Source organism: Drosophila sechellia, chromosome 2R, assembly GCF_004382195.2.
Source record: "Drosophila sechellia strain sech25 chromosome 2R, ASM438219v1, whole genome shotgun sequence".
NCBI lineage: Eukaryota > Metazoa > Arthropoda > Insecta > Diptera > Drosophilidae > Drosophila > Drosophila sechellia.
In genome coordinates, this window is record NC_045950.1 from 19,704,763 (window position 1) to 19,727,663 (window position 22,901).

Here is a 22,901-nt window from a genome sequence, read left to right on the forward strand (position 1 = left end):
CGAAATATATCATATATATGTGATATTGGAGTTTCAAAATGATAATGTTATAAGATATGTATAAAACTATAAAATGAAACGATTCGGTTCTGAAAGTCTCTATATCTTGTTTTGTGTAGCGTATTTGGCATGCAGCTTAGCTCTCACCCTTGGCAACGGCAACAAAGTAGGTGCAACAAAGAGTCATAGCGACCGTCTCTCCTGCGCCTACAGAGCCACTCCCCCGCCCCCAGCCTACTAGTTCGACTGCTTCTGCCTTTGCCTGTTGCTGCTTTGCCCGCTCTCTCTGTCCCACACACTTGCTCTCCCGCTCGTCACTCGTAATAAGCTTACACAGAAATCAAATAATTGGAATCTAAAGAAGTTCCCTTTAAAATTATAAACACAAAGGTATAATTAGATACATAGAAAATAAGTTCCTTGAATGCAGATCCTTTTAAGCTACGAAATCACGAAATCACATTTCGTGATTGCCCGACTTTTTGCGCAGTGTGGCGTGCTCTCTTCGGCTCTCCGCCCCCGTCAGCTGTTGTTGTTGCACTCTGGGGCTTTGAGGCTGAGATACCAGCTGTTTCGTTTTGTTTCGTTGCGATTCGTTTCATTTCGTTTCGCCGCGATTCGATTCGAGTCCAGTTGCTTCAGTTGAAGTTTGTCGCTGGCCGCGTTCAGTTGTCCGGCTAGAAAAGCGGAAGACCGGGAAATCCAGACGCGCTACAGACGCCCGATATCTGCTCCCACTCGCAGCGCAAGATCGCGGGAAATCAGGAAGCTCCGAAAACATCGGATAACCGTTTTTATTTTTATTCCCCTTTGGTTCGTTCTCGCCTCCGTTTCTTCTGTTACTTCTGGTAATTTCCATTTCCCTCGGATACGCGCTCAAACGCAACTGCAGGCGGCGCAGAAATGTAGATAGCGCCAAAAAAAAAAAAAAAATTGAAAAAATAGAGAAAAATAAAAAAGCGAAAATCATTGTTATTGCATGGAAAATTACTACAGAAATCTCCTGCAAAGCAGCCCAGTCAGAGTGGCACTAAACCAAATCAAACCCAAAACTGAGACAACAACAAGGCGGCGGAGCATAAATTAGATTGGCCTTATAGTCGAATAACAACGAACTCGAGCCGCGTAAACAAATTAAACGATGCTGACCGCCGTTGTTGTTCAAATTTAAATATAAACTATTATTGTTATCTCTGCGCTTGCCGTTGTCTATTTTCGCGCCAAATGCAATCGGTTCTTCGTTTTTTCGGGGGGTTAGGGGAACGGGCATTACATAATTAGTGAGCGCGTAAATCAAATTAAATACGAATTATATACAAAATCCAGTTTCCTTAGTTTCCTTTGATCAAAACAATATATTTTATTCACAGTTTTCGTGTCTTAAGTTTGGAACCCTTCGCCGATTTCCAGCAATTAGTTACTACATATGTGTTCTGTGTTATCAAAAACGTGGGCGAAAGAAGCGACAAACACCCACCACAAGAAAGTAGCTGTGTGCCCCTCGGGCAAATGAACCGAAATTAAAGGAGATTACAAACATCGCTATCAAGCAAATGTAGAGTCTGTTAGTCCGGAGAACAAAGGGTAAGTGAGGTGCAACCTATGGAGTAATCCAGTTTTTCCAAATACATTTGCAAATGTCCTTTGAGGACAGGGATGTCAGTAAGAGGCTTTTCGGATGAAATGGAATGTTCCATTAGGGATTGCCGTGTAGCGAAAATGTTGGCAAAAAACCGAAAGCACTGCAAGAAACAAAAATTAGTTTTAAATTTGTTAAAATATATCCTTGAGCTGGTAATCTCCTAACACACGTTGCCACTCGAAGTTATCAGCAGTGCCAAAGACACTAGAATAACAAGATGCGGAACGGCCATACAAATTTTTGGCACGCGATTTTTTGGCCGTGGCTCTAGAGGTGGCTCCAGGCTCTCTTGAGTTTTTGTTCGAGAGAGAAAGAGCGGAGAGCGCTACAGCAAACTGCTCTTTTCTACGCATACAGTTATACCAGACAACTGTATGTGTGCATACGTGTGCTCATGCATTGTAAATTTGACAAAATATGCCCTTCACCTTAGAAGTTCGTTGACTTTAAATCTATATTATGTTTTATCAATTGGCACCATGCGAAAAATTCTTGTTTTGCATTGCCTTAACGTTATTAATATTTAAATAAAGCTTAGAAATAGTAATAGCCGAATCTATGTACATCACAAAATGAATTTCGAATTTTCATATTTTTATTTATTTTATTAATTTTTATTTTCTACTACGTATTATTATTTTTTATGAAATATTATTATGAAATATTATTATTTATTAATAAAATTATTATTTTTATTATATATTAATAAAATTATTATTTTTTTATGAAATTAAAAAATAATTATTATTTTTATGAAATATATATAATAATATATAATAATTATAATAATTTCCTTTGTATTTGCTTTAATTATTTAGTATACTTATTAAGTCATTTGACTTAATATGATGTATGTAAATGAACCATTTGTATTATTTAAGATGCGCATTATATTCAGCTTCCAGTTTTATTTCTTTTGTTTTTGTATATTCCAATTTGATATTTAACAACTCCATCAGAGCTTTTCATACATGAGAAAAACTACTCAATAGACTCGGACTTCGGGAAATTAAAGGCACCATCTGATTTATTTTTTAATATTTGCAAAATACACATTAAAGTTTTCGAAAATATTTTTAAAAATAATAAAAACAAATGTGTATAAAAAAATTTATTGTTGAGCAATGCATTAAGTGCACAAATGAAAGTAGTGCCTTCTCATTATGGTTTTATGAAAATAATGAATGTTATGCACATAGAACAGATTTGTTAAACAAACTTATAAAAGTTTTGCTTTTTAAGCATTGCAAGTGGACTGTGATGATAGCTGATAAACAAAAAAAGCAAGCTAAGCTCAGCATTCTATCTCATAAATAAAAAAATTTATATTTAAATAATTGGCGACTGAAAACTGGACGCAAAATATAAAAAAAAAAACAATAGTTAAAAAAATAACTTAATTGGGGAACATGGAAATGTTTTAATGTTATACATTAAAATATTTCAAGTCGACTCGAAGGCCTAATTAATATAGGACCCCATTACAATTCTAATGGCCTCCCCCTGGTGTTCCCTGGGTACCGAATATTACATATATTACAAATAATTAATTAATATAACATAATATAAATAAAATAAGAATAAAATATACATAAATATGTAAATGGTAGCTAATTCGAGCGGCGATTTTAACAAGCGAATATAAAAAACTTTAAAATTATAATAGTCAGGGAATTTTTATTTTATTTCATCATATTGCTACGAAATTGGCCACAACTCCAAATATGTAAATTCGTTTCTTCGATCAGAATTGATTTCGGCCCGAAAATCGTCTTCTAGCACAACACGCACACATATACGCGTTCTCGTCTCTTGTTTTTACTCACACAAGCAAGCAAATTCTATTTTTAGATTTCTTATGCTCTCAGCGTGAGCGAGCGGAAAGAGAGCAAATTTGGCCTTCACCAAAAAAGTGGCTGCATAGTGCCAAACGAATGTATGGCCGTTATGCATCTTGTTATTCTAGTGTCTTTGGCAGTGCCTTACTTAATGTCTTCATACATAAATAACTCACTATTTTTGAATATTTTAATCCTCTATTGAATCTATTGAGAAACCTCCTTTCCCTGTGCACAACTCTCGACTGCAGTAGCAGCTCAACCAAGTGGGCTTGGAGCATCGCTCCCCACAAAATCCTCACAAATCTTTGGCAGATTGCACATGTGAAACCTGCGGTTGTTGGCCAATTCCGGCTGTTTCCCATTTTTTGGCCAGGGCCAGGGACTTTGCGGATTGACGGGCTGTCAAGTCAGCGCAACAGGTTCCTGGCCAAGATGCGAAATGGTCGGAGCTGAGGGTAGACGAAGACCGAACACAGAATCGAATGGAAGACACACTGATTCAATTCGTTCAGCATTGGATTTGCTGCTGCCACACAACTTCGAGTTGAGGAAATTGGCACTTGACCTACCGCACGGGAATCTAAATTAGGCGGCGTGTTTCGAGCCGAGCGTTTCTCCCTCTCTTTCCGCCCCACTGCAAAGGCGAAGCCTCGCACGCGGTTTTTGGTAAACTGCTCAGGGCATTTGTTCACTTTGCTGGCTGCGTTTGTTTACGGTTTCCATTACGGGCTCCTCGCGGCTATTTCGTCTCGCTTTCTGCTTCAGCTTCAGCTTTTTCCAGTTCTATTTCGAGTTGGCAATCATCCACTAATTAGGAAGCTTGTTGGACAGCATTCGAGTTAAATGTTCAGCAGATGACATGGTCCTTGCGGACATACACACGATACTATGCCATTGTTACACTCGCACAATACATCTGGTGAAACAATCAAGTACGTACGTAATTCGCAGACAAACAAGAAGAACGAAATCGAAGTGAGCCTGCGAATTAAGGTCCCATGCTCGGCAATGAATTCTCTTCGCCATGCCAGGCCATCCCGGCGTATACGTAATGCTCCGGGCCGAAAAGAATTGAGGAATGGCTGGCAGTTAATACCAATTATGATAAACGGTTGCTATGTCGTCGCGTCGCCGTAGCCGTCGCTCACAGATACTCCACACACTGGCGCGCGCCACACAGATACTCGCGCAGATACAGATACTCATGCACACAAATGTTGCTCGCGATGTTGTTGCTGCCTTTTAGTTGTTGCCAGGCGCATTAAGATTGCCGCTTGTGTTTGTGTGTGTGTGCTTATGTGTGTTGAGTGATTGGGTGTGCGAGTGTGTGATGGGAAATCACTTGAACCATCGGCTGAGAGGGCAATTGATATGTGCTTCCATCAATGTTGCAATCAGTTAAGCGGCTTTCGAGCGCCAGAAACAACTGAATCGGTCTGTAAACTCCATCGAATTCGTCCTTTTGCAACGGAAACAACAGTCATGGGTCTTCCAATGAGCTGCGGCCACTAACAATATTAATTCGATCAGCTGTACGCTTCGCAGATTCCAGTAATTCGGTAAAAGTTTATTGTAACCATAACTTAAACACTTATTTGAACAGAATCAAATTGAAAGTCTAGATACTTTTCTGCAAATTATCCAAGGTTTATACTTAATGCGGATAGTTTAAAAGTCGTTTTGTTTGTTGTATGTGCACTACGTACACCGCGAATGCTGCTTAAATCATAGTCATTTCTATGGGCGCAAGACGAGGTGACTGAACTCGCAACAGCAACTGCAGCAGCCACTGGAGCTGCAACTGCAGCAAGTGCAACAGAAACACAATTGCAACTTGCTTGCTTGCCGTTAATTTGTGCAATCTTCTACTTTTACCTACTTATTACAAGTAGTCACAAACAAAACTGAGTACTTTCCATGCCGTTTTCCCATGCTTCAGATTCAAGGGTATATACATACGCATGTACTTCAGCTAACTGCAAGCATAATCCAAGTGGGAACTTCCTGACTTACCCATAATTGCAAAGACTTCACTAAAAGAGTTTCAATAACTAATCAAATGGATTTCCCTCACAGCGCAAACAACTCACCATTCATAGGCACATATATCAGAGGCCTAATAAATGGCGATTGGCACGACTTTAGTCAAGTGAATATATAAAAAATCTAATCGCCAAATATTGTTTATGGTGGCCAAGTACGATTAGAAGTTCGTCGAAAAGCCATAGCAACTGCCAAACTCAGATTTCCATTCATTTACAGCCGCTGCTTTGCAGGGCTTTAAACTTGTGTGCGATTGTTTGTGGATTTGTGTAGGTAATTGAACAAATTGCATTACAACCGAATAATAATTACAATGCAACAGTAATTTTGTGTGCGAAATTCTAATTCCCCATGCAACCGAGTAATTGGGGTTGGATTTATCTATCAAGAAGCTAATAGAATCAAATTAGTTCTAAATGCAACTTTGCTTCAACTGGGCTTAAATTAATAGCATGGATTTTTCCTCAGTTGGCATTATAATTAGCACGTGGCATTATAATAATGCCTGCCATTTGAATTGCGTCAGCCGAAGATCGGAATTAGATCCTTGTTGACAATTGAGTTGCCAAAATAGCGGGCAGATGTTGCGCCCAGCGCAATTGAAATGCCACAATGTGTTTGTATCTTTGCATCTTTCTATCTCTGTCAGCTGACACCGATACTCACGCACTCATGGCACCCAAAATAAAACTGTGCATAATGTCATCAGTGCACTGAACTGGCCGCATGAATCGCAGTCAGAACTGCAACTCGGTGGCAAGTCGCAATCAATATGAGTTCATGCAGCGGGGTCAACGAACTGCCCACGGAAAACTCATTAGCGTAGTGCCGCAGGCCGAAATCTCAGTCGGGGAAATCGGTCGAAATCGGACGAGAGATCGGATGAGGAACCGGGTGAAATCGGCGAAAAATCGGTGCAGGCCGGGGAAAATGTAGCTTTCTAGCCGTATGATCGCACAGCTGAAAACAGCTGAAAGCAAAGCGACGAGCGCGATTCGCAAATTGCAAGGCAAACAGCTCGTGGCGGTCGCCATAGCCCATATACATACCCCACTATATACATACACACATATATGCACTTGTATCTGAACAATCAGCGTCAATAAGCAGCACAATCGCCGTTCGTCATCGCGCTGCTACTGCAGCTACCGCACAATGGCGAATAATAAAATTAGCCACAATGACGAACAAAGAAGCGCTGGCAGTGCAAGTTTGTAATGGCCATTACAAAAGAGGCTAATCTGCGGGGAGTTGGCTCGCAGGGAGCCTCCTCCACTGCCACTGGCCACGACGTTCTGATAAGGCGGACTCGTAAGCCTCTTAGCCGATTAATTGATACATTACTCTACTATGCCAAGTGGACGTGCAACAGAGTAGCTCGGCTTTCGATACCGGCTAATTGCCATTAAATGTACTTTACAGCTGGCCCGAGCATTGGACATTACGTATACGGCCCGTGTGCACTCTGCTCTCCACTTTTGATGGCTGGCCATTTGGGGCGTCCATTAGACAGCGTGACACCTCACACCTCACACTTCCCACTTGGCCATCTCAGATCACAGATCTCACATTTTGAAACCTCCCCCCCCAGGCGACAAATCTTCTTCGCCGAGAAGATTGCGCCAACAGCTGCACCTGTGGCTATTTCCGCGTTGGCAGCACACTGCCCGCACCGAAAATAGGAATCCGAATAGAAGAAGTCGGGTGGGGATTCGAGAAGTCTATTTTCGATCGTCAGATCTCGAGGTGCATGCAGTACATAAGTCGGCCGATCAGATCGGAGCAGGCCTGCAGTCTAGGGAGGGGGACCAGATCCTGGGAATCCTGCTCCCGCTTTTCCTGCTTGGAGTCCCTGTCAGTGTCCTTCTGCTTGTCCTTGTCGCCCTCCTCGCTCTGCTTGTCGCTGGCCACCCTGCTGATTACCACAAAGGCGAGCACCTTCAGGCCGCCGTGGTGGGCGGCTATAACCTCGGGCACCAGGGACATGCCCACGGCACTGACCTCCATCGTCCGCAGCATTCGCTCCTCGGCCACAGTGCCGAGGATGGGACCTCCCAGGCAGGCTAAGACGCCGCTGTGCAGGAACTTCTGGATGCCCATCCGCTTGCCAATCTCGAGTGCCCTATCCAGCAGGTCCTTGTCATAAGCGTTCACCATCGAGAATCGGCGGTTGCCAAAGCGGGGATCACTGGGACCCTCCAGCGGCGTCTGGTGCATCATGCCCACCACATTAATGTGGTCCTGGACCAGCATTATGTCGCCCAGGGCGAATCCATGATCCACGGCCGCTGCCTCCGAGGTCAGCATGATGGTCCTTACACCGCACAGCTGCATCACGCGGACGGGCAGCGCACAGGTGGCCAGGTTGTAGCCGTCGCAGGAGTGGAAACTGTGGACCAGAGCTATTATGGGCGCGCCCATGACCGAGCCCAAGACGAAGCTGCAGTCCGGCTCTATGCCGTCTGGGAAGTTGGGTATGTCCTCGTAGGGAATGACCACAGGCTGCTCCACCAAGCTGATCATATCGCTCAGGAAGCTGCCGCAGATTAGTCCGTACTTTGGCCTGATGTGGCTGACGTTCACGATGTACTTGGCCATGGCCTCCACATCCTCGAAGGGGTAGAAGAGGCTCTGTGGCGTCGGGATGACCAGCTTGGGCTTCCGGCGCTCCTCCTCCTCCATCTGCAGGAGCTTCCTGGCCGCCATTCGCTTGGCAATCGGCGACCTGGACTTGCAGCACTCCCAGTTGCACATTTTGATTAGGATGGGTCGCCAAATGGGTGCGAAACTTCACCACTTTTCGAATTTTTTAGCAGCCACCAAAGAAGTGTTTTGGAAAATACTCAAAAGATGACTTTTAGGGCATAGCTTAGGTTTAAGAATTTAAGTATTAAACCATGTACTTAATACTTAAATATGGTTCAGAATTAATATGAATCGACGGCAGATGACTTTTGTTCCTGGTTGTTCGCTAAAATCATCGCTTTATTAAGTCAGCGGAAAAGAGGAGGTGTGACTCGAATCGAATGACGCTAAAAACAAAAAGCCAGAGTCTGGCTGAAAAGCAAAGCCACAAAGGCGCGCCATGACGTCTGGTTAAATGGGCTGATGAATTCCGAAATCCAGCTGTTCGCAAAGTTCGTTTCCAAAAGCGAGGGCCAAAAACTGCATTAAATCATAAGCAACGGCAGTTGTTTGTTTGTTTTTCCCTAGTTAACTAAACAAATGAAAAACTTTGGAACATCCAAGCTAACTCTAATCAGTAACATGCAATATGCAGGAGCGGGGAGCGCTTTTCTCTTTCATTTTCCATAGTTTTCACTTTCCAAAGTTCAATCGGAGTCTTTAAGCACAAACAGACAGTGCGAAATAGATTTAATTATCAGCGGCAGGGCAGCCACGCCCATTTTGCCGCCGATGAGGGCGGGGAAGATGCTGTTTACCATGTTTACCATGCGTATACGTGATAATAACGCTCATACGCATGGCGGCACATAGGCAACGCCCCGGCCGTTGTTTACTTGTTGTGTTTGTGTGTTGTGGACGCCGTTCAATGTCACCACACGCCAGAGTTCGTTTACAGCATCGCATCCATGGAACAGCTCGCGATTGGAGTGCTGGTGTGAGTGGATAAATTAAATACGTCCATTCGGAGATTCGGAGCTGGCGGTAAACAAGACACTCAAAACTACACTGAGATGAATCGGGGTGTTATAAGTGGCATCTCATTCAAGCGATCCCAACATTGCAATGCAGTTATGAAGTAGACAAACTTGAAGATAAGATTCAATTATGCACAGTGTACTTACTCCCCTTTTTCTGCCAGTGCATCGCCTGTCTGGAGTGTGCTGGAGTAGACTGGACCAGGCCGAGGCTTGGCTCAATACTTTCGCTAATTAGTTGGGCCAACCAGCGAAAAGCAGCTACATTGTCTCGGCCATGTTTACCATGACCACCTCCGTCAACGAATCCACTGGCCAGCTGTTCGAAGTCGATTCGTGCGACTGGGCGGGATGGGATTGGGATTGGGGAGTCGGCGAAGCGTTTAGTATGCTCGTGACGTGGTCGATAATAAAAAATTATTAATAGGAAACTTTGTAGCGCTGTTTATGTTATTCGAGTGCGCGCCAAATGGCTTGGGTTACAAAAGCAGCCTTTGTCGCCGATTGTTTTTCCCGATTTGTGGGCTATTTGCTATTTGCTATTTTGTTATTCCAGTGCAGCCGCCTACAATGTCAGAGTCACGTTTGTGTGATTCGCCTTGCTGGTGATGGCGATGGCGATGGCGATGGCGATGGCGATGGCGATGGCGATGGTGACGATGACGAGGCTTCGATGCGGGGCCAAAAACCGCAAGAGATCATCCGGGCCTGTAACTCTATCATCTGTTTTCCATTTGTTTGTTTACTTCCCCGACTTTGCATCTGTATCTGTGTCTGTAAATGTATCTGAACCTGAATTTGAATCTGAATCTGTGTCCGAATCCGAATGCCTTGTTTCGGCTTGTTGTGCCCATTGTTGGGCTTGTTTCTTGGTGGCCCCCGTATCTTTGCCCACTTTCGGTTGGCTATTTGTTTGTCACTTTGCGCCAGCCTGCCAAAAATGCCCTGTTTGCAGTTGATATTAATTTCGGTTTCGCATTCACCCGCCGCTCCATTATCGTTTTTTGTTTTTCACATTCTTTTTTTTAATTTTATTTTGAAATCTCACCTTGCCCCAGGAGGAGGAGCGAACCCGTTTCGGCCATTCCCAGTGCTCAGTTGCCCAGTTGCCAGTTGCCAGTTCCGAGTTCCCAACTCGCAGGTCCCAGTTTGTTTACCAACTTTTGTGCTGCGTTTTGCTTTGTGGCCGTTGTTTGCCTTTTATTTTTGGCATTGCGCGATTTTTACGCTGTCTGTGCAGGCCCGCTAAATACACGGCAGTGGAGCCAACAAGAAACGCTCAAACAAAACCAAAACCAAAACCCAAGCCGAAAAAGCTGAAAAAAGAAAGCGACGAAAAGTGAATATTTTGACTGGCATTTGAATGCTAATTGAAGGCGGAGGAGAGCCGCCAACGAGTTGTTGCTGTGGGAAGCGAGCTTGGGCTTTGTGGAGCTGTGATATGGTAATTAATGAAGATCGTTTCTCTCATCCGCAGCTAGCAACATCTGAGCAGCACAAGCACGTGCAGAGTGGAAGGGTCGCCAGCTCAAACCGACAAATGAAAACCAAAAACCAGACCAACATCATCTGCTCCAACTGCCAATGCTTTAGCCACTCGAGTCGGGGAATCGCCATCACCGACGAGAAGAACGTCCTGCGGATCCAGAGCTACACCTACAAGTGCTTGAACCACAATCCGCGACCTCGGATACTCCGCTGATAGTGATAGTGGACTCTGGCTGCAGATAGAGAAGACCCAAGCCTGACCACCCCAGACCAGCATCGCCATCAGAAGCAGCAGCTTAACTTGAAAGAAAATCTGGTTTGGCTCCAGCTCCACAGCGATCCAGCGATCCAATCCGCTCTGATACGATACGATACGATTCGATTCGATACTATACGATCCGCGGACGAGCCTCCTGCTTTGGTGCATTTCCAGTTTGGCGGCTGCTCCACTTTCGTGGCTCCATAAACAAAGAGCCGGGTGAAAACTGGTTATTTTCCCACTGCGATCGCTGCTGCAGCTACCAACTGGGCTTCACTGCAATCGACTGCGACCTCTGATTCCGAGTCCGAGTCCACGTCGCATCCACATCCAACTGGACTCGATCCCTCCGCCAGACTCATGTACTACGCTGTGGATTACTACGCGGATATGGGACAAATCTCTCAAGATGTAAGTTCATGCGGTTTAGATGTAAGTCCCCCACAGCAAGTAGTTATTCCAAACGTATGGCACTCTTTCTGGGAAAGATTAGCAGGAGTCTCCATCAAATTCAGAGCTTATTGATTGGTTTTCTAACCCAAACGACGCTTGGTTGAGTTAAAGTTTATGGTAACCACATATCGCAGCATTATTAAGCGAGTTTGTGATTAACTCAAGCTCGTGCACTTAGAACCTAACTGACAGCATATTATGTTTCAAGTGGCAACTGGCAAATGATATGATATGCTTATTAAACTGAGATTTCAATCAACGATGCCAGCGATACTTGGTGCGTTATATTTTTGCCTGGCCAGCCAAAAATATTTTCACTTTATTCATACGCTGAAATGTAATACGTGCTTTTGTGTTTTCGGATGGCGCACATTTTGCACAGCTTCGTAATTAACTTTTGCCAGAGTAGGAAAACTTAAAACCGCACTGCAAATATGAAAGGATGTTATTTGAAAAATGCGTACTTTTGTTTGAAATTCTTCTTGCAGGCATGCTGATAAAATTATAAAAATGGGAAATGCAGGAAATGCGGGAAATGCAGGGAGTTGCAGGGAAAGCAACAATCAGTTGCTGGGAATGTGAGTAGGTAGTTTGGTAACCGAGCTGAGTTGCCAACTTTTTAATGCGCAGTGAGTGTGCAGAAAGGACTGGGTGCTTTTGCGAAAGACCCCGTCGATAAGAACTGATAAGCCTCCGATATTTCTCACATGGATCTGTGTGTGGACATAGACCCGGTAGAGCTATGGAATAGATAACGCCAAGCTGGCGACTCTGGCACTTTGTTTTCATGGCGAACTCGATTGCCGAACTAGGTCAGCTAATCAGCGAAATAGATGCAAATGTCGAGTAATTGCGACTCGGAATGAATTCAATTAGAGTGGCTGAAAAGTGAACTACCCGCTTGATTAGCCGCGAAAACAATGCGTATCAACTGAACTACATATTTGGGCCTTCGTTTGCAGCATGAGTTAATCCAATCAAAGGAAGCCATAGGATCTCTCAGTGGCCTTTAAAGGTCGCACAGCCTGCTGGCTGGCGCTGCACTTTAATCAGGCACTGCACTGGCGAATCAAAGTGGAAATAATAATAATAATAATAATAATTTCAATTATCATGCCCGATACTCAATGACAGCGAACGTAAACAGCCCGCGGCCATCAGCCATCTGCGCCAGGCCAGGAATTTTATTTACGCAATGAAAATATAAATTGTATAAAAATACACAATTTGGGGCGAGCGCGGGGGGTGGGGGATGGGGAGGGGTGGCCAAGTGGGTGGGTGTGGGTGTGGGTGGTGCTTGGGCCAGTCACTCAGCCAGCAGCCGAATATCAGAACAAACAGATGTGCGCCATTCGCACGCTGGCAGGAGTCCAAAAAGGCTTTCGCCTCGGGCCGAGTGGCAAAGGGGCAGCTGATTGAGCTGATTGGGCTGATTGAGTGATTGACTGGCTGGGCGAGTGATTGAGATCAATCGCGCACGAATGCAGCAATGCACTTTGATGACATGCCGCTGTGGCCCAATTTTGCAGCAGGAAGTTGCAAACAAACAGTGAACTTTATACCGAATTTAAAGCTCATTTAATATATTTAGTATTAGTATAGTATTTTGCACATAAATCGCTGGCACGAGTCTATAAATGTCCGCAAACTATTCGCTAAAATTAGAATTTTAGGCTTTTGTTTGCGAGTTCATTCACCCAAGGGAAATATACATACATATATTGGCTCAACTATCTTTGCCTTTCGCAGTCCTTACAACATTGTTGAAAGGGTTTCCCATCGCAGTTCGTTATCTCTGGGAGAGTCTATACTGTACAACTATACCATATAAATTAATTGGCACAAAGACACAATGCGCAGACACACAGACACACAGAACTCATAATTTGTCATGATTGTTTGCCATTTGCCATTTGCCGCTTAGCAGTTGGCCGTGTTGTTGCACTTTATCAGCAGACAAAGTGTCGCTTCGAGTGCCAGACAGCTTTTATTTTTTATTTAGCTACCCGAGGTTGGAAAAACACGTACCGCCTCCACGCGAACCGAGAAAAACACACGCACAAGCGATTTAAGTACACACGTATATGTATATGTATGTGTGTGCTTAGGTGGTTTATACACACCGGGGATATCTTATCCACATCTCATATCCATGCCAGCTTGAACTTCAATGTGAGTACAGGAGTATCTTGAGATATTTGCACCCGTTTCAATATTCAGTCACATATAAATCAGCCGATGCCTGGTTGATAGTTGCGGATTAATTAAGTATGCCCCACTGTAAGTGCAGTTCGTAAAAAACACAACACCCATACTGGCACGTTCATGGATGGGCGAGTGTGTGTGTGTGTGTTTGTGTGTTTGTGTGTGTCACGAACTACAGAAAAATAGTTTATAACGTCTAGACAAGTCACTTTATCTACGCACACAGCCAAGCACCTGGTTTTGTGCGCAGTGTAAGTGAGCAGTCCTCGAGTTGAGCTCAGGTGCTCAGGTGATAAGCTACACATGTATATGGCGGCTATATTCCGATCTGCTCGATCTGGCGGAGTATAGTAATTGACCCATTTGGAGGAGCTTAAGCAGGCAGCCTTCATATTTCCACATTTCGTTTTCATAGTTCTGAAGAACTTGCGTCCACTTTCTTTACACACCTACTAACTAGTTATGCTAATCAGCCATAGTAAAGCTGCTGTGATCGATCTTTCAAGTGTTTATTTATCGTTATCAACCTGCATTCTTCTTCCAGCTGCATATGCAAAGAAAAAACAAGCATTCAGCTTTTTCCGAGTTTCGTGGAGCGTTTTTTCAGGCTTATTATTTTATTTTCCTCGCCTCGCACTTTCGTATTTCATAGATTTTGTTTGCTGTCATTGTTTTCAGTTTGCATTTCTATAACACCTGACGTTTTTTCCACTTTACTTGTTTACTCGCTCATTGTTTGGTGCCGTCTCGCTCGCTGGCATTCTACCATTTATGCTAATTTATTTGCCTGTTTACCAGCTCTTGTTTTAATCTGTTTGGGGCCGTGTTGACACTCACAGCGTTCTGTGTTTTGTGTTTTGTGTTTTGAGTTCTGCGGGAATCAGAAGACAATGAGTTTGCAGACTCATTTGGGCGGAGCTGGAGCTACAGTTAATTTATTCTTATTTTCCGCGGCTAATTATGCTAATTAATTAATTTGGCTTACTTTGCGCTGGCCAAGTGCGGAGGAAATCAGAATTAGTTTACAGCAATTAATTGCCCGCGATTAACATAAGCCCAGGAGCGTAAAGAGCTGCGTTCGCTCGTGCATCCGGCAGATACAAATTGCCAGTTGCCAGTCGCACCGTACAGTGAGCACTTCGCACAGCGCCCACTTCGCACGCCCCACTGCAGGCATTATCTTTGATTTAATCGCCACGCTCCATGATCTCGCACGTTAACAGTTGGCGCGGAAAGTCTTCGGCCGGCAGCGGATTGATTGGGGCCACTGGCCGCCTGTTTTGCTTTTCGGCGGCTGAAAACAGCCTGTTCTCACCCTTTTTTATGCGCCATCATGATTCATGCTGAAGTATATCCGTTTCCGGTCTTACAAAGTCTCCAGAAGCATAAGCTACAAATGGAAGAAGATGGATCGTGCTCTTGCTGTCTTCAATTAGCCTAATTTATAATCAAGGTGGCTTGGTTCTTAAAGTAGAAGCGATATTCAAGTATCTCATATCTCTAGTTCAGAAAATGTGTCTTGTTACATATGCTTGCAGTAATTGAAGTAATGCTGCATCTGTTTGATTTACACCTACTTCGCACCCAAAACTAAAGACCATGACCACGTCTTGAGGTCAGAGCGCCTTGATTAACACACTGTCGAGCCTACGAGTGGGTGGCTTTGCTAGATGCACCCACAGGCACGGGAGGCACAATTCAATTATCACGTATACGCCATGGCAGACGAACAGGTTTCGGCTGGAGAGGGAATGTAAAGGCAGAAGCAGGGAAAAGCTTCGTGCCAATGCTACACACCGCAGACTGTAGTATGTGTGTGTGGGGCTCAGAAATGGATATGCACTAAAGAGTACATGCCCATTAAACTTGGCCTAAGCTGCGCTCAAAGCCGCTGGCTGCCGGAGTGGACTGGGATCGAAACTGGAACTGAAACTGGGATCGGGTCGCTCGTCGCCAGTCGGCGGTCGGCGGTCGGTGGTCGGCGGCTGGCGGTCGGTAGTGTGTCACAGAAACTAGTTTTTGTTTTCCAAACGGGTTTGCCCGCCAGCGTGGGTGTGAGTGTGTGCCAATTTGTGTATTTATGGATTCACAAAGAGAACCCATAATGATGGAAATGTCAACGCAGTGCCATTTGCATATCTCGGCGACTCACCCTTTTAATTAGCCAGTGTAACTGGACAGATTTAAATTGGCCAGCTCCACTCGGTGGACGCAAAGTTTCCGTTTCTCGATCTGCATACGCATAAATCACTTTGACTAATGGCGCTACTCTTGTTTACGCGTGTTCGACATTTGTTAAGTCTGGTGTCCCAGGAGGAGGAGGCAGCTACCACAAGACAGATCTTTCGGCATTCGAATTAATTAATTACGCCAAGTGATGGCATCTAATGAGCTGCGATGACCGGCGTAAGCGGTCCAGTTAGCCGCTTATGAATATGAAACTCAAACGCGGGCGTGGGTGCATCCCACTCGGCATCCATCAGCTCATCACCTCCCTCGGCTTGGGTTGGATTGCGAGGTGAGTGGGTGGCATCTGAGGTTAGAGCCAAACCTGATATTCACAATTAGCATTGAGTTTCGGGGCTGAGGCGGGGCCAGGCCAACAACCAATTAGGAATGTATTAAGTTACCTATTAATCGGATACTCGCAGCTCGGTCGAGTGCGTTAAGCATACGACGTGTTGGCCAGCTGTTATCGGAAGAGCACATGCCAGCTATTATTAATATTTTACGGCCGTGCAGCTGGCTGTTCTTCGCCTTTTCGCAGCCCTTCTGTGCTGCTGGTGCGATAAGCCAAAGCCAAGAAAATTTCAATTAGAGAGCGGAGCGGTAAATCTGCTTTACAATGGTCAGCTGCCTGCCTGCGTGAAAAGGCTTAAGTCTAGTGCACCTGCAGATGCAAAATATCCTGATTGCAGCTCAAATCTTTATTGAAAAGGGGGTTGCGAGCCATGGTAGCCATGGCCACCAGAAATCTGGCAGAGCTCGGCAGAGCATCAATCAATTGCCGCACCCGTTGGTCCGAGCTTATTAAATTCCGCATTTCATTATGAGTGCATTGCCTCATAGAGAGCTCCATGCGGCTATGTTGGCTTTGGGCCCAGACGCTCGGATGGATGTACTTGGGCACGCCTGTTGCTGAGAGCCAAAGTTGCGCAGAACCCATGTTCATGCCAACTGTGCGTATACGTGATGGCCGACACAATAATCGGTGCCCGAAACTGACAACTTTGGCAAAATGGGAGCCTGCCTCTTGGCAAATGGCATGGACCACGTCTCGTATACGCAATGCGTTTGCTGTAAAATTAATTTGAATATTAATTAGCACTTTGTGCTGTGTGGGGTCTCTCGTTACGCAGATTTAATTTCCCGAGCACTGAACTGTTCTAAACAGAAATAAATTTAATTGACCCCTGCCCCTCCTTCCCTTTCTTGTATTTTGATGGGCGGAATATGGGCGATTTTAATTAGATTTATTCCTGCATATTGAGATTGTAATGTAATGTATGATATGGTTCTTTCAGTGTTTCGCTGCAACGCAAACTGGAGCATCCGACTTTGACATGGACGAGCTCGATGACCTGGACCAGGTGACCCAAGTGATTGGATACCATCCCCAGTTCCACGATCACTTCCTGGCCACCCAGAACTTCATTATGAAGGGCGATGGCCCGCTGCCAAACGATTACAGATACTACTTGGCCATAATTGTGAGTAAGAGCTCAGCATCAAGCTGAATGAAATGCATACAGACATGAGCTCAGCGCACTCTATTTTCCGTTTGCTATTCCCAAAATTTATTTGGCTGCCAAACTGGCCCAGAACAATAGCCATTGATTGGGCCAATGAAGAACATGGCCTGCTGTGAATGCGAGCACCCGGCTCTAAACAGCGAATCGGGAATCCGGGGCTGCTGGATCGCATTTGCATTGTTCTGTCTGACCTTTTGTTGGGAAACCCATTCGCAGCACGTACTGTGCATCTGGTGTGCGGAAGCTGCGAACTGCATTTCGCGTACGTTGAAATCAAATCCACCTGAGTCCGAGTGCACTTTTCAAATGAGGCAAAACAGGGCTTTTGGCCAAGAGCCTAGCTTTAAGATCGAATTTGCAATAGCTTCTATCCCTATCCCGTTGGCATATCATGAAGAATTGCAAAGAATTAGATTCCAAGTGCCTCTAAATATTAGAAGTCGCACTATTAGTTCAACTAAGTCACTCGCCATCATAATTCAGATCCATTCTAATCACTTTCGGCCATAAGAGTGGGGATAAATGCGTAATTAAAATTGATTTATGCTTTCAGTTGCATGCATTTATTTTAGATTTTCCCAGCTGCAATTGGGAGATCGAAGTGCTAGAATAGAGGAAACAAACGCATTAATCAATTATTTCACAAGTTTTCCAATTGTTGTTCTGCGCTATTCGGAGCAAATTAGTTGGCTTCTTGGCCCCTGAGTATAATTTATAGCCCGAGTTGTGCGTGTGCAATAATCGTAAACCCAATAAAATGTACGTATATACTCGTGTATAGTATTTGCTGTTTGTGGGTGACATTTTGGTTGAATTATGAACACATTACAATTGGGACAGCTTTCCACGGGCTGTTTTTCGCTACTATTTCACATTTTATTTGGCGGGAAAGTGCACCCAAGAGTCGCCTTGGGAACAGCGCGGATTCTGGCACTGCCTTTGTCTAGAATCGGGCCTCGGCGAATGTAAAATTATTTAAGATTTACGATGGCCTGTCAGGGCATGCAATGGTGCCATGATGCCACGATTCCGCTGCCTGGCTGCCCAATTCTCCTTAATGACGAACAGCGAAATGAAACGGAGAGGCCGGGCAGACAATGGGCCTTTTGCTCTGAATGCCCGAAAATGTGTTGTTTTGGGTCACAAACATCACAAACAGCCACACACAGCCGCACACACACGCACCGCGATCGAAATAGGTGTCCACGTATTCTTGGCTCCCGTTCAGGTGGTGGTGGCTCACTCGGAGGCGATCCCTCGCAGGTCCCGCGCTCTGGGTGATTTTCGATTGTGGGTCACGCCGCCTAACGCCGCGGAGTGCGGGAGGTTGGGGCCAAGGTTAGGCGAGAAGATCAAAACAATTACGTAATGCCTAGAAAAATGTTACCTGAAACCAATACCAATACCCTCAGGCCTTCATTTCGCCAAGCGAATCGTTGGAGTTCTCGTGCGATAATTGATGGTGGGGAATAAAATCAAGCTTAAGTCTATATGTAGCTTATTATTATAATCCATTTTAGTTGTGATTAAATGAAAACATATGCAGCTGTCATTAGCCAGCTAGTATTGAGTAAATCTTAATTAATTGCAACTTGCGACTTGGAATAAATGGTATCTCTGTTTGTGGTATCTCTAGGCTGCTGCACGACATCAGTGTCCGTATCTGGTGAAGCGGTACGAGAAGGAGTTCATCAACCAGGGCGGCGATAGCGCCTGGCTGGGCGGCCTGGACTTTATACCCGCCAAACTACGTGCCATATACGATATCAATAAAATATTAGCCCATCGGCCCTGGCTGCTGCGCAAGGAGCACATCGAGGTGGGTACTCCGCCGAGCGGATTTGGCTGCGGTAAGCGCCGAATGAAAACTTTGTGCTCTTCCAGCGGCTCACCAAGGGGAAGAACAGCTGGTCGCTGTCGGAGGTGGTGCACGCCATGGTCCTGCTCTCGCACTTCCACTCGCTGTCCTCCTTTGTGTTCTCCTGCGGCCTCACACAAAAGCTGGACGGGCTGTCCAGTCCCAAGCTGAAGAGTCCGCCCGCCGCAGTGGGGGCCCTCGCACCCACCATCCTCATCACTCCCACCTCGCCGACGGAGGCGCAGAAGGGGAAGCCCGTGCTGGCGGAGATCTCGCTCAACAATGCAAATCCGGATTACAACAGCCAGACCGCAGCGAGGAGTAATGGAGGAGCTCCACCGGACTCCGCAAATGCGGCTGCGGATGGACCCGATGCAACGGCCCTTAACGGATATTTGGGTGAGTACACACAGAGAGAAATCTATTGTGCCAAAGGAATCTCAGTTGTAGTAAATTCTATCATATTGGAATGAACTTTAGTCCCTGCTACTTCTTGACTAATTTGATTGATTTGCAGCCACGGCGCAGCAGCTGCCGCAGCAGCACGGCATCAGTGTGGAGACGCTGATGGAGCGCATGAAGGTACTCTCCCAGAAGCAGGACGAGTGCAGCGAGGCGGAGCTGAGCAGCCGCTTCCAGAAGGTGGAGCAGCAGACGGCGGAGCTGGCGGCCGTGACTCCGGAGGCGGCTGTGGGCTTGCCCACCAACCTGTCGCACTACGTGGACGATGCCAACTTCATTTATCAGGACTTCGCCCGGCGCGGCACCGAGAGCATCAACACGTTTCGCATCCAGGACTACTCCTGGGAGGATCACGGCTACTCGCTGGTGGACGGGTGAGTGATGAGCCACGGCTGTTGTCCCACATGCGCTGAGCATTCACTCCCCAGGCTGTACAACGATGTGGGCATCTTCTTGGACGCCAAGTTTCGGGCCGCCTACAATCTCACCTACTGCACAATGGGCGGCATCAAGAATGTGGACACGTCCAAGTTCCGGCGGGCCATTTGGAACTACATCCAGTGCATCTACGGCATTCGCCACGACGACTACGACTATGGCGAAGTTAACCAGGTGAGGACCAAGAAATCCCTTATGCTGGGCATTCACTATCAAAGATGTCTGAAAGTGTGCAACAGACAACTTTGTAGCCGAATGCCTTGAAGAGCACTTGTGCCATTGAGTTCTTGGCCGATCCAAGTACTTTCCATATTTTCCAATTAACTTTGTAAACATTCCTGAACCCCCAGCTCCTCGTGCGTCCCCTGAAAATGTTTATTAAGACAGCCTGCTGCTTCCCCGAGCGAATCACCACCAAGGACTACGATAGTGTGCTGGTCGAGCTGCAGGACAGTGAAAAGGTGAGTGGAATTTGCCCAGCCAATAGTCGCCGCTAACTGATATCTGTGATATCCGCAGGTTCATGTGAATCTGATGATAATGGAAGCCCGTAATCAGGCCGAGTTACTCTATGCTCTGCGCGAGATAATGCGCTATATGACTTGATCTCATTAAGTGAATAAACACACATACGTACGAGTATATATACATACACGCCCAAAAACCACTCACCACACACATACCCACACATGCATAAAACATTTTGTTATTTTGAGAGAGCGCAACGGAAATTCGGCGAATCGGAAACGGAAACGGAAGCTGCAGAGGATCCCAGAGGCAGGAAGAGCCGCTAAAACACTGTTTTGAACACAACGAAAGATGGAGCAAATGAGCGTGTGCCAAGCTACATGGGCGGCAATTAATAGCCATTCGATATCGGTGTCCATTAAATGAATGTGAATCGTTTACTACTCAATTAACAATAGTCAGTGTTTATGGTTAGCCAACACGCAAATTAATCACGTATACAACCGCAATGCAAGAATGGAAAATGATTCCCAAATCGAGCTGAACTCAAGAGCCAAACCTTCTGTCTGTTTCCCTTTCGTGAATGTGCAAGCAATAATCACTGTACATATGTATTATGTTTTGTTTAATTATTTTAGCGCAATAAATACAACTTTATTTTAATTAAACGACCCATGTTTTCTTTTCTCCCTCCTCCGTTTACGATCTCTTTTTTGTCCCTGATTACAATTATTATCCTGAGTTTAGTGTTTCGGACAGAAAACGACGGTGATTGGAATTGCCGAGCTTTTGATGGACAGATAATAAGTATAAATGTCTATTTTGATAGTATTTAAATCAACTTAAGCCAATGACTGTAATGTGTGTATCGCATCTAAAATATTTGTAAGGCATTCAATGTCGTTGGTAATGCAAATGACACGAGGTCAAAAGTCAACTAGATACGAGCTAGGAATTTAATCGGCAATATACGAATTTAAAATACACTTGCTACAGGGTATGGCCTCTTTAAACGCTTAATTGGTCCTTGTTTGCTAACTTCCATTTCCAAGTTGAAACCTTTGTTGAGCGGAGGTACGCACATCTTACAGATGAATAAAGCGATTGTACCTTTTGCATTCGTGTAGATACATTTGACACTTTTGTCGAGATGCAGGTTTCGCGTGAAATGCAAACGAAATACTTAAGTCACAATGATTAATCTTAAGGTTGTCCCACCTGAAGGAGGTTTTCAATACCACGCTTTGATGGGTTATACACAAGATTTTGATGGGTCAATAGTGTTTACAAGCCATCTGTAGTATTAAAGGGATTTCGATTAAGTATATATTTGTGCAATATTTATTGGTAATTGAAGTAAAATTAGCATGTAAACTGAAAACGCCGAGTTAATGGTTTCTGCAAGTAGGTACGGCTCTAGTGCTTTGTAAGACCTCCAATTGTTTTCAGGCCCGTCAAGCGAGTTAGATACCACTGTACATAAAACTAGCGAGCTGTGGCAATTCAAAGATGTGATTTTACCGAATATATATACACGCACATGTATTCCTTTGCAAATAACTAATACATAGAACAAGTATATATATTTGGCCTAGATATAATACCTATAGTTTCCCATCCCCTCACACAGACTAGACTAAATTAATCGCTCCACATGTTCTTGCTTCTAAATGGAACGGCGAGTGCAACTTGTAGGTGAAACTATTTAAGTCATAAGTGCATATTATAATTAAGACACAAGAGCTCAAAAAAGGCTGTTTAAAGTGAGTAAATATGAACGAATTTAACGTTTTTGAAGACGGCAATGCAATTGCTGTTTAAATTAATAACTAGGCATGTTTTAATGTTGAGTGTTTTTTGGTCAAATCATAAGTACATCTTTTCGAGCAGTGGCTCTTTCTAGAATTAAGTAAATCTATTAATCCAAGTATGTGTACATGTGACTTTAAATCAAACAATTTCCCGTTGGAAATTATTTTATCCGTCTATTTTTGATGTCCAGTCTAATCTTGAATGAAATATGATCGCCTAAATACAATACATACTATAAGAAACCACAAGAGAGCACCATTTCATAATTTCAAACGAAAGACAAATAAGTGTAATATTTCTTCTCAGATAAAATACACTATTTACTAACTATCTATACTACTATTTAAAAACGCTTGTTCTATGTGATAGATCAGCCCAACTGCGATAACCAAAATTTTGTGACTGCTCTTTGGAGATCTTCATCTTGTATTACTCATAAGCGCACAGAATTATAAGTGTTTTTATCTTCTTGGTGTTTGGTGTCTAATAAAGAAAAGCGGAAAAAAGCGGAAGTCCTC

At 44.6% G+C, this 22,901-nt stretch overlaps 2 protein-coding genes across 5 annotated transcripts; one reads left to right on the forward strand and one right to left on the reverse strand.

The window, feature by feature from the left end:
• Window positions 1-644: 644 nt before the first annotated feature.
• On the forward strand, window positions 645-20,968 carry LOC6615763 (sestrin homolog). Of its 4 annotated transcripts, none has more exons than XM_032716804.1 (10): window positions 645-848; window positions 1,371-1,584; window positions 10,666-11,346; window positions 17,118-17,303; window positions 18,982-19,164; window positions 19,230-19,602; window positions 19,721-20,039; window positions 20,094-20,277; window positions 20,454-20,564; window positions 20,623-20,968. In XM_032716804.1, exons 3-10 carry the CDS (start codon window positions 11,296-11,298, stop codon window positions 20,707-20,709), a joined length of 1,494 nt encoding a protein of 497 aa, XP_032572695.1. In that variant the 5' UTR covers window positions 645-848; window positions 1,371-1,584; window positions 10,666-11,295; the 3' UTR covers window positions 20,710-20,968. The 4 variants fall into 4 exon arrangements, with proteins under 4 accessions (XP_032572695.1, XP_032572696.1, XP_032572697.1 ...); XM_032716805.1 differs by having other exon boundaries at window positions 645-813; XM_032716806.1 differs by lacking the exon at window positions 10,666-11,346.
• LOC6615762 (purine nucleoside phosphorylase) lies at window positions 7,204-8,720 on the reverse strand. The gene has a single exon (XM_002040097.2). The coding sequence runs from the start codon at window positions 8,278-8,280 to the stop codon at window positions 7,261-7,263; it is 1,020 nt and encodes a 339-aa protein (XP_002040133.1). The 5' UTR covers window positions 8,281-8,720; the 3' UTR covers window positions 7,204-7,260.
• Window positions 20,969-22,901: the final 1,933 nt, after the last annotated feature.

Bases quoted from the DNA above. Each gene is read 5' to 3' on its own strand.
- LOC6615762 (XM_002040097.2), bottom strand. From the start codon at position 8,280: ATGTGCAACTGGGAGTGCTGCAAGTCCAGGTCGCCGATTGCCAAGCGA.
- LOC6615763 (XM_032716803.1), top strand. From the start codon at position 13,483: ATGTGTGTGCTTAGGTGGTTTATACACACCGGGGATATCTTATCCACA. The intron at 13,561-17,117 runs GTGAGTACAGGA...TGGTTCTTTCAG, and splicing joins ATGCCAGCTTGAACTTCAAT to TGTTTCGCTGCAACGCAAAC. The intron at 20,040-20,093 runs GTGAGTGATGAG...TTCACTCCCCAG, and splicing joins GGCTACTCGCTGGTGGACGG to GCTGTACAACGATGTGGGCA.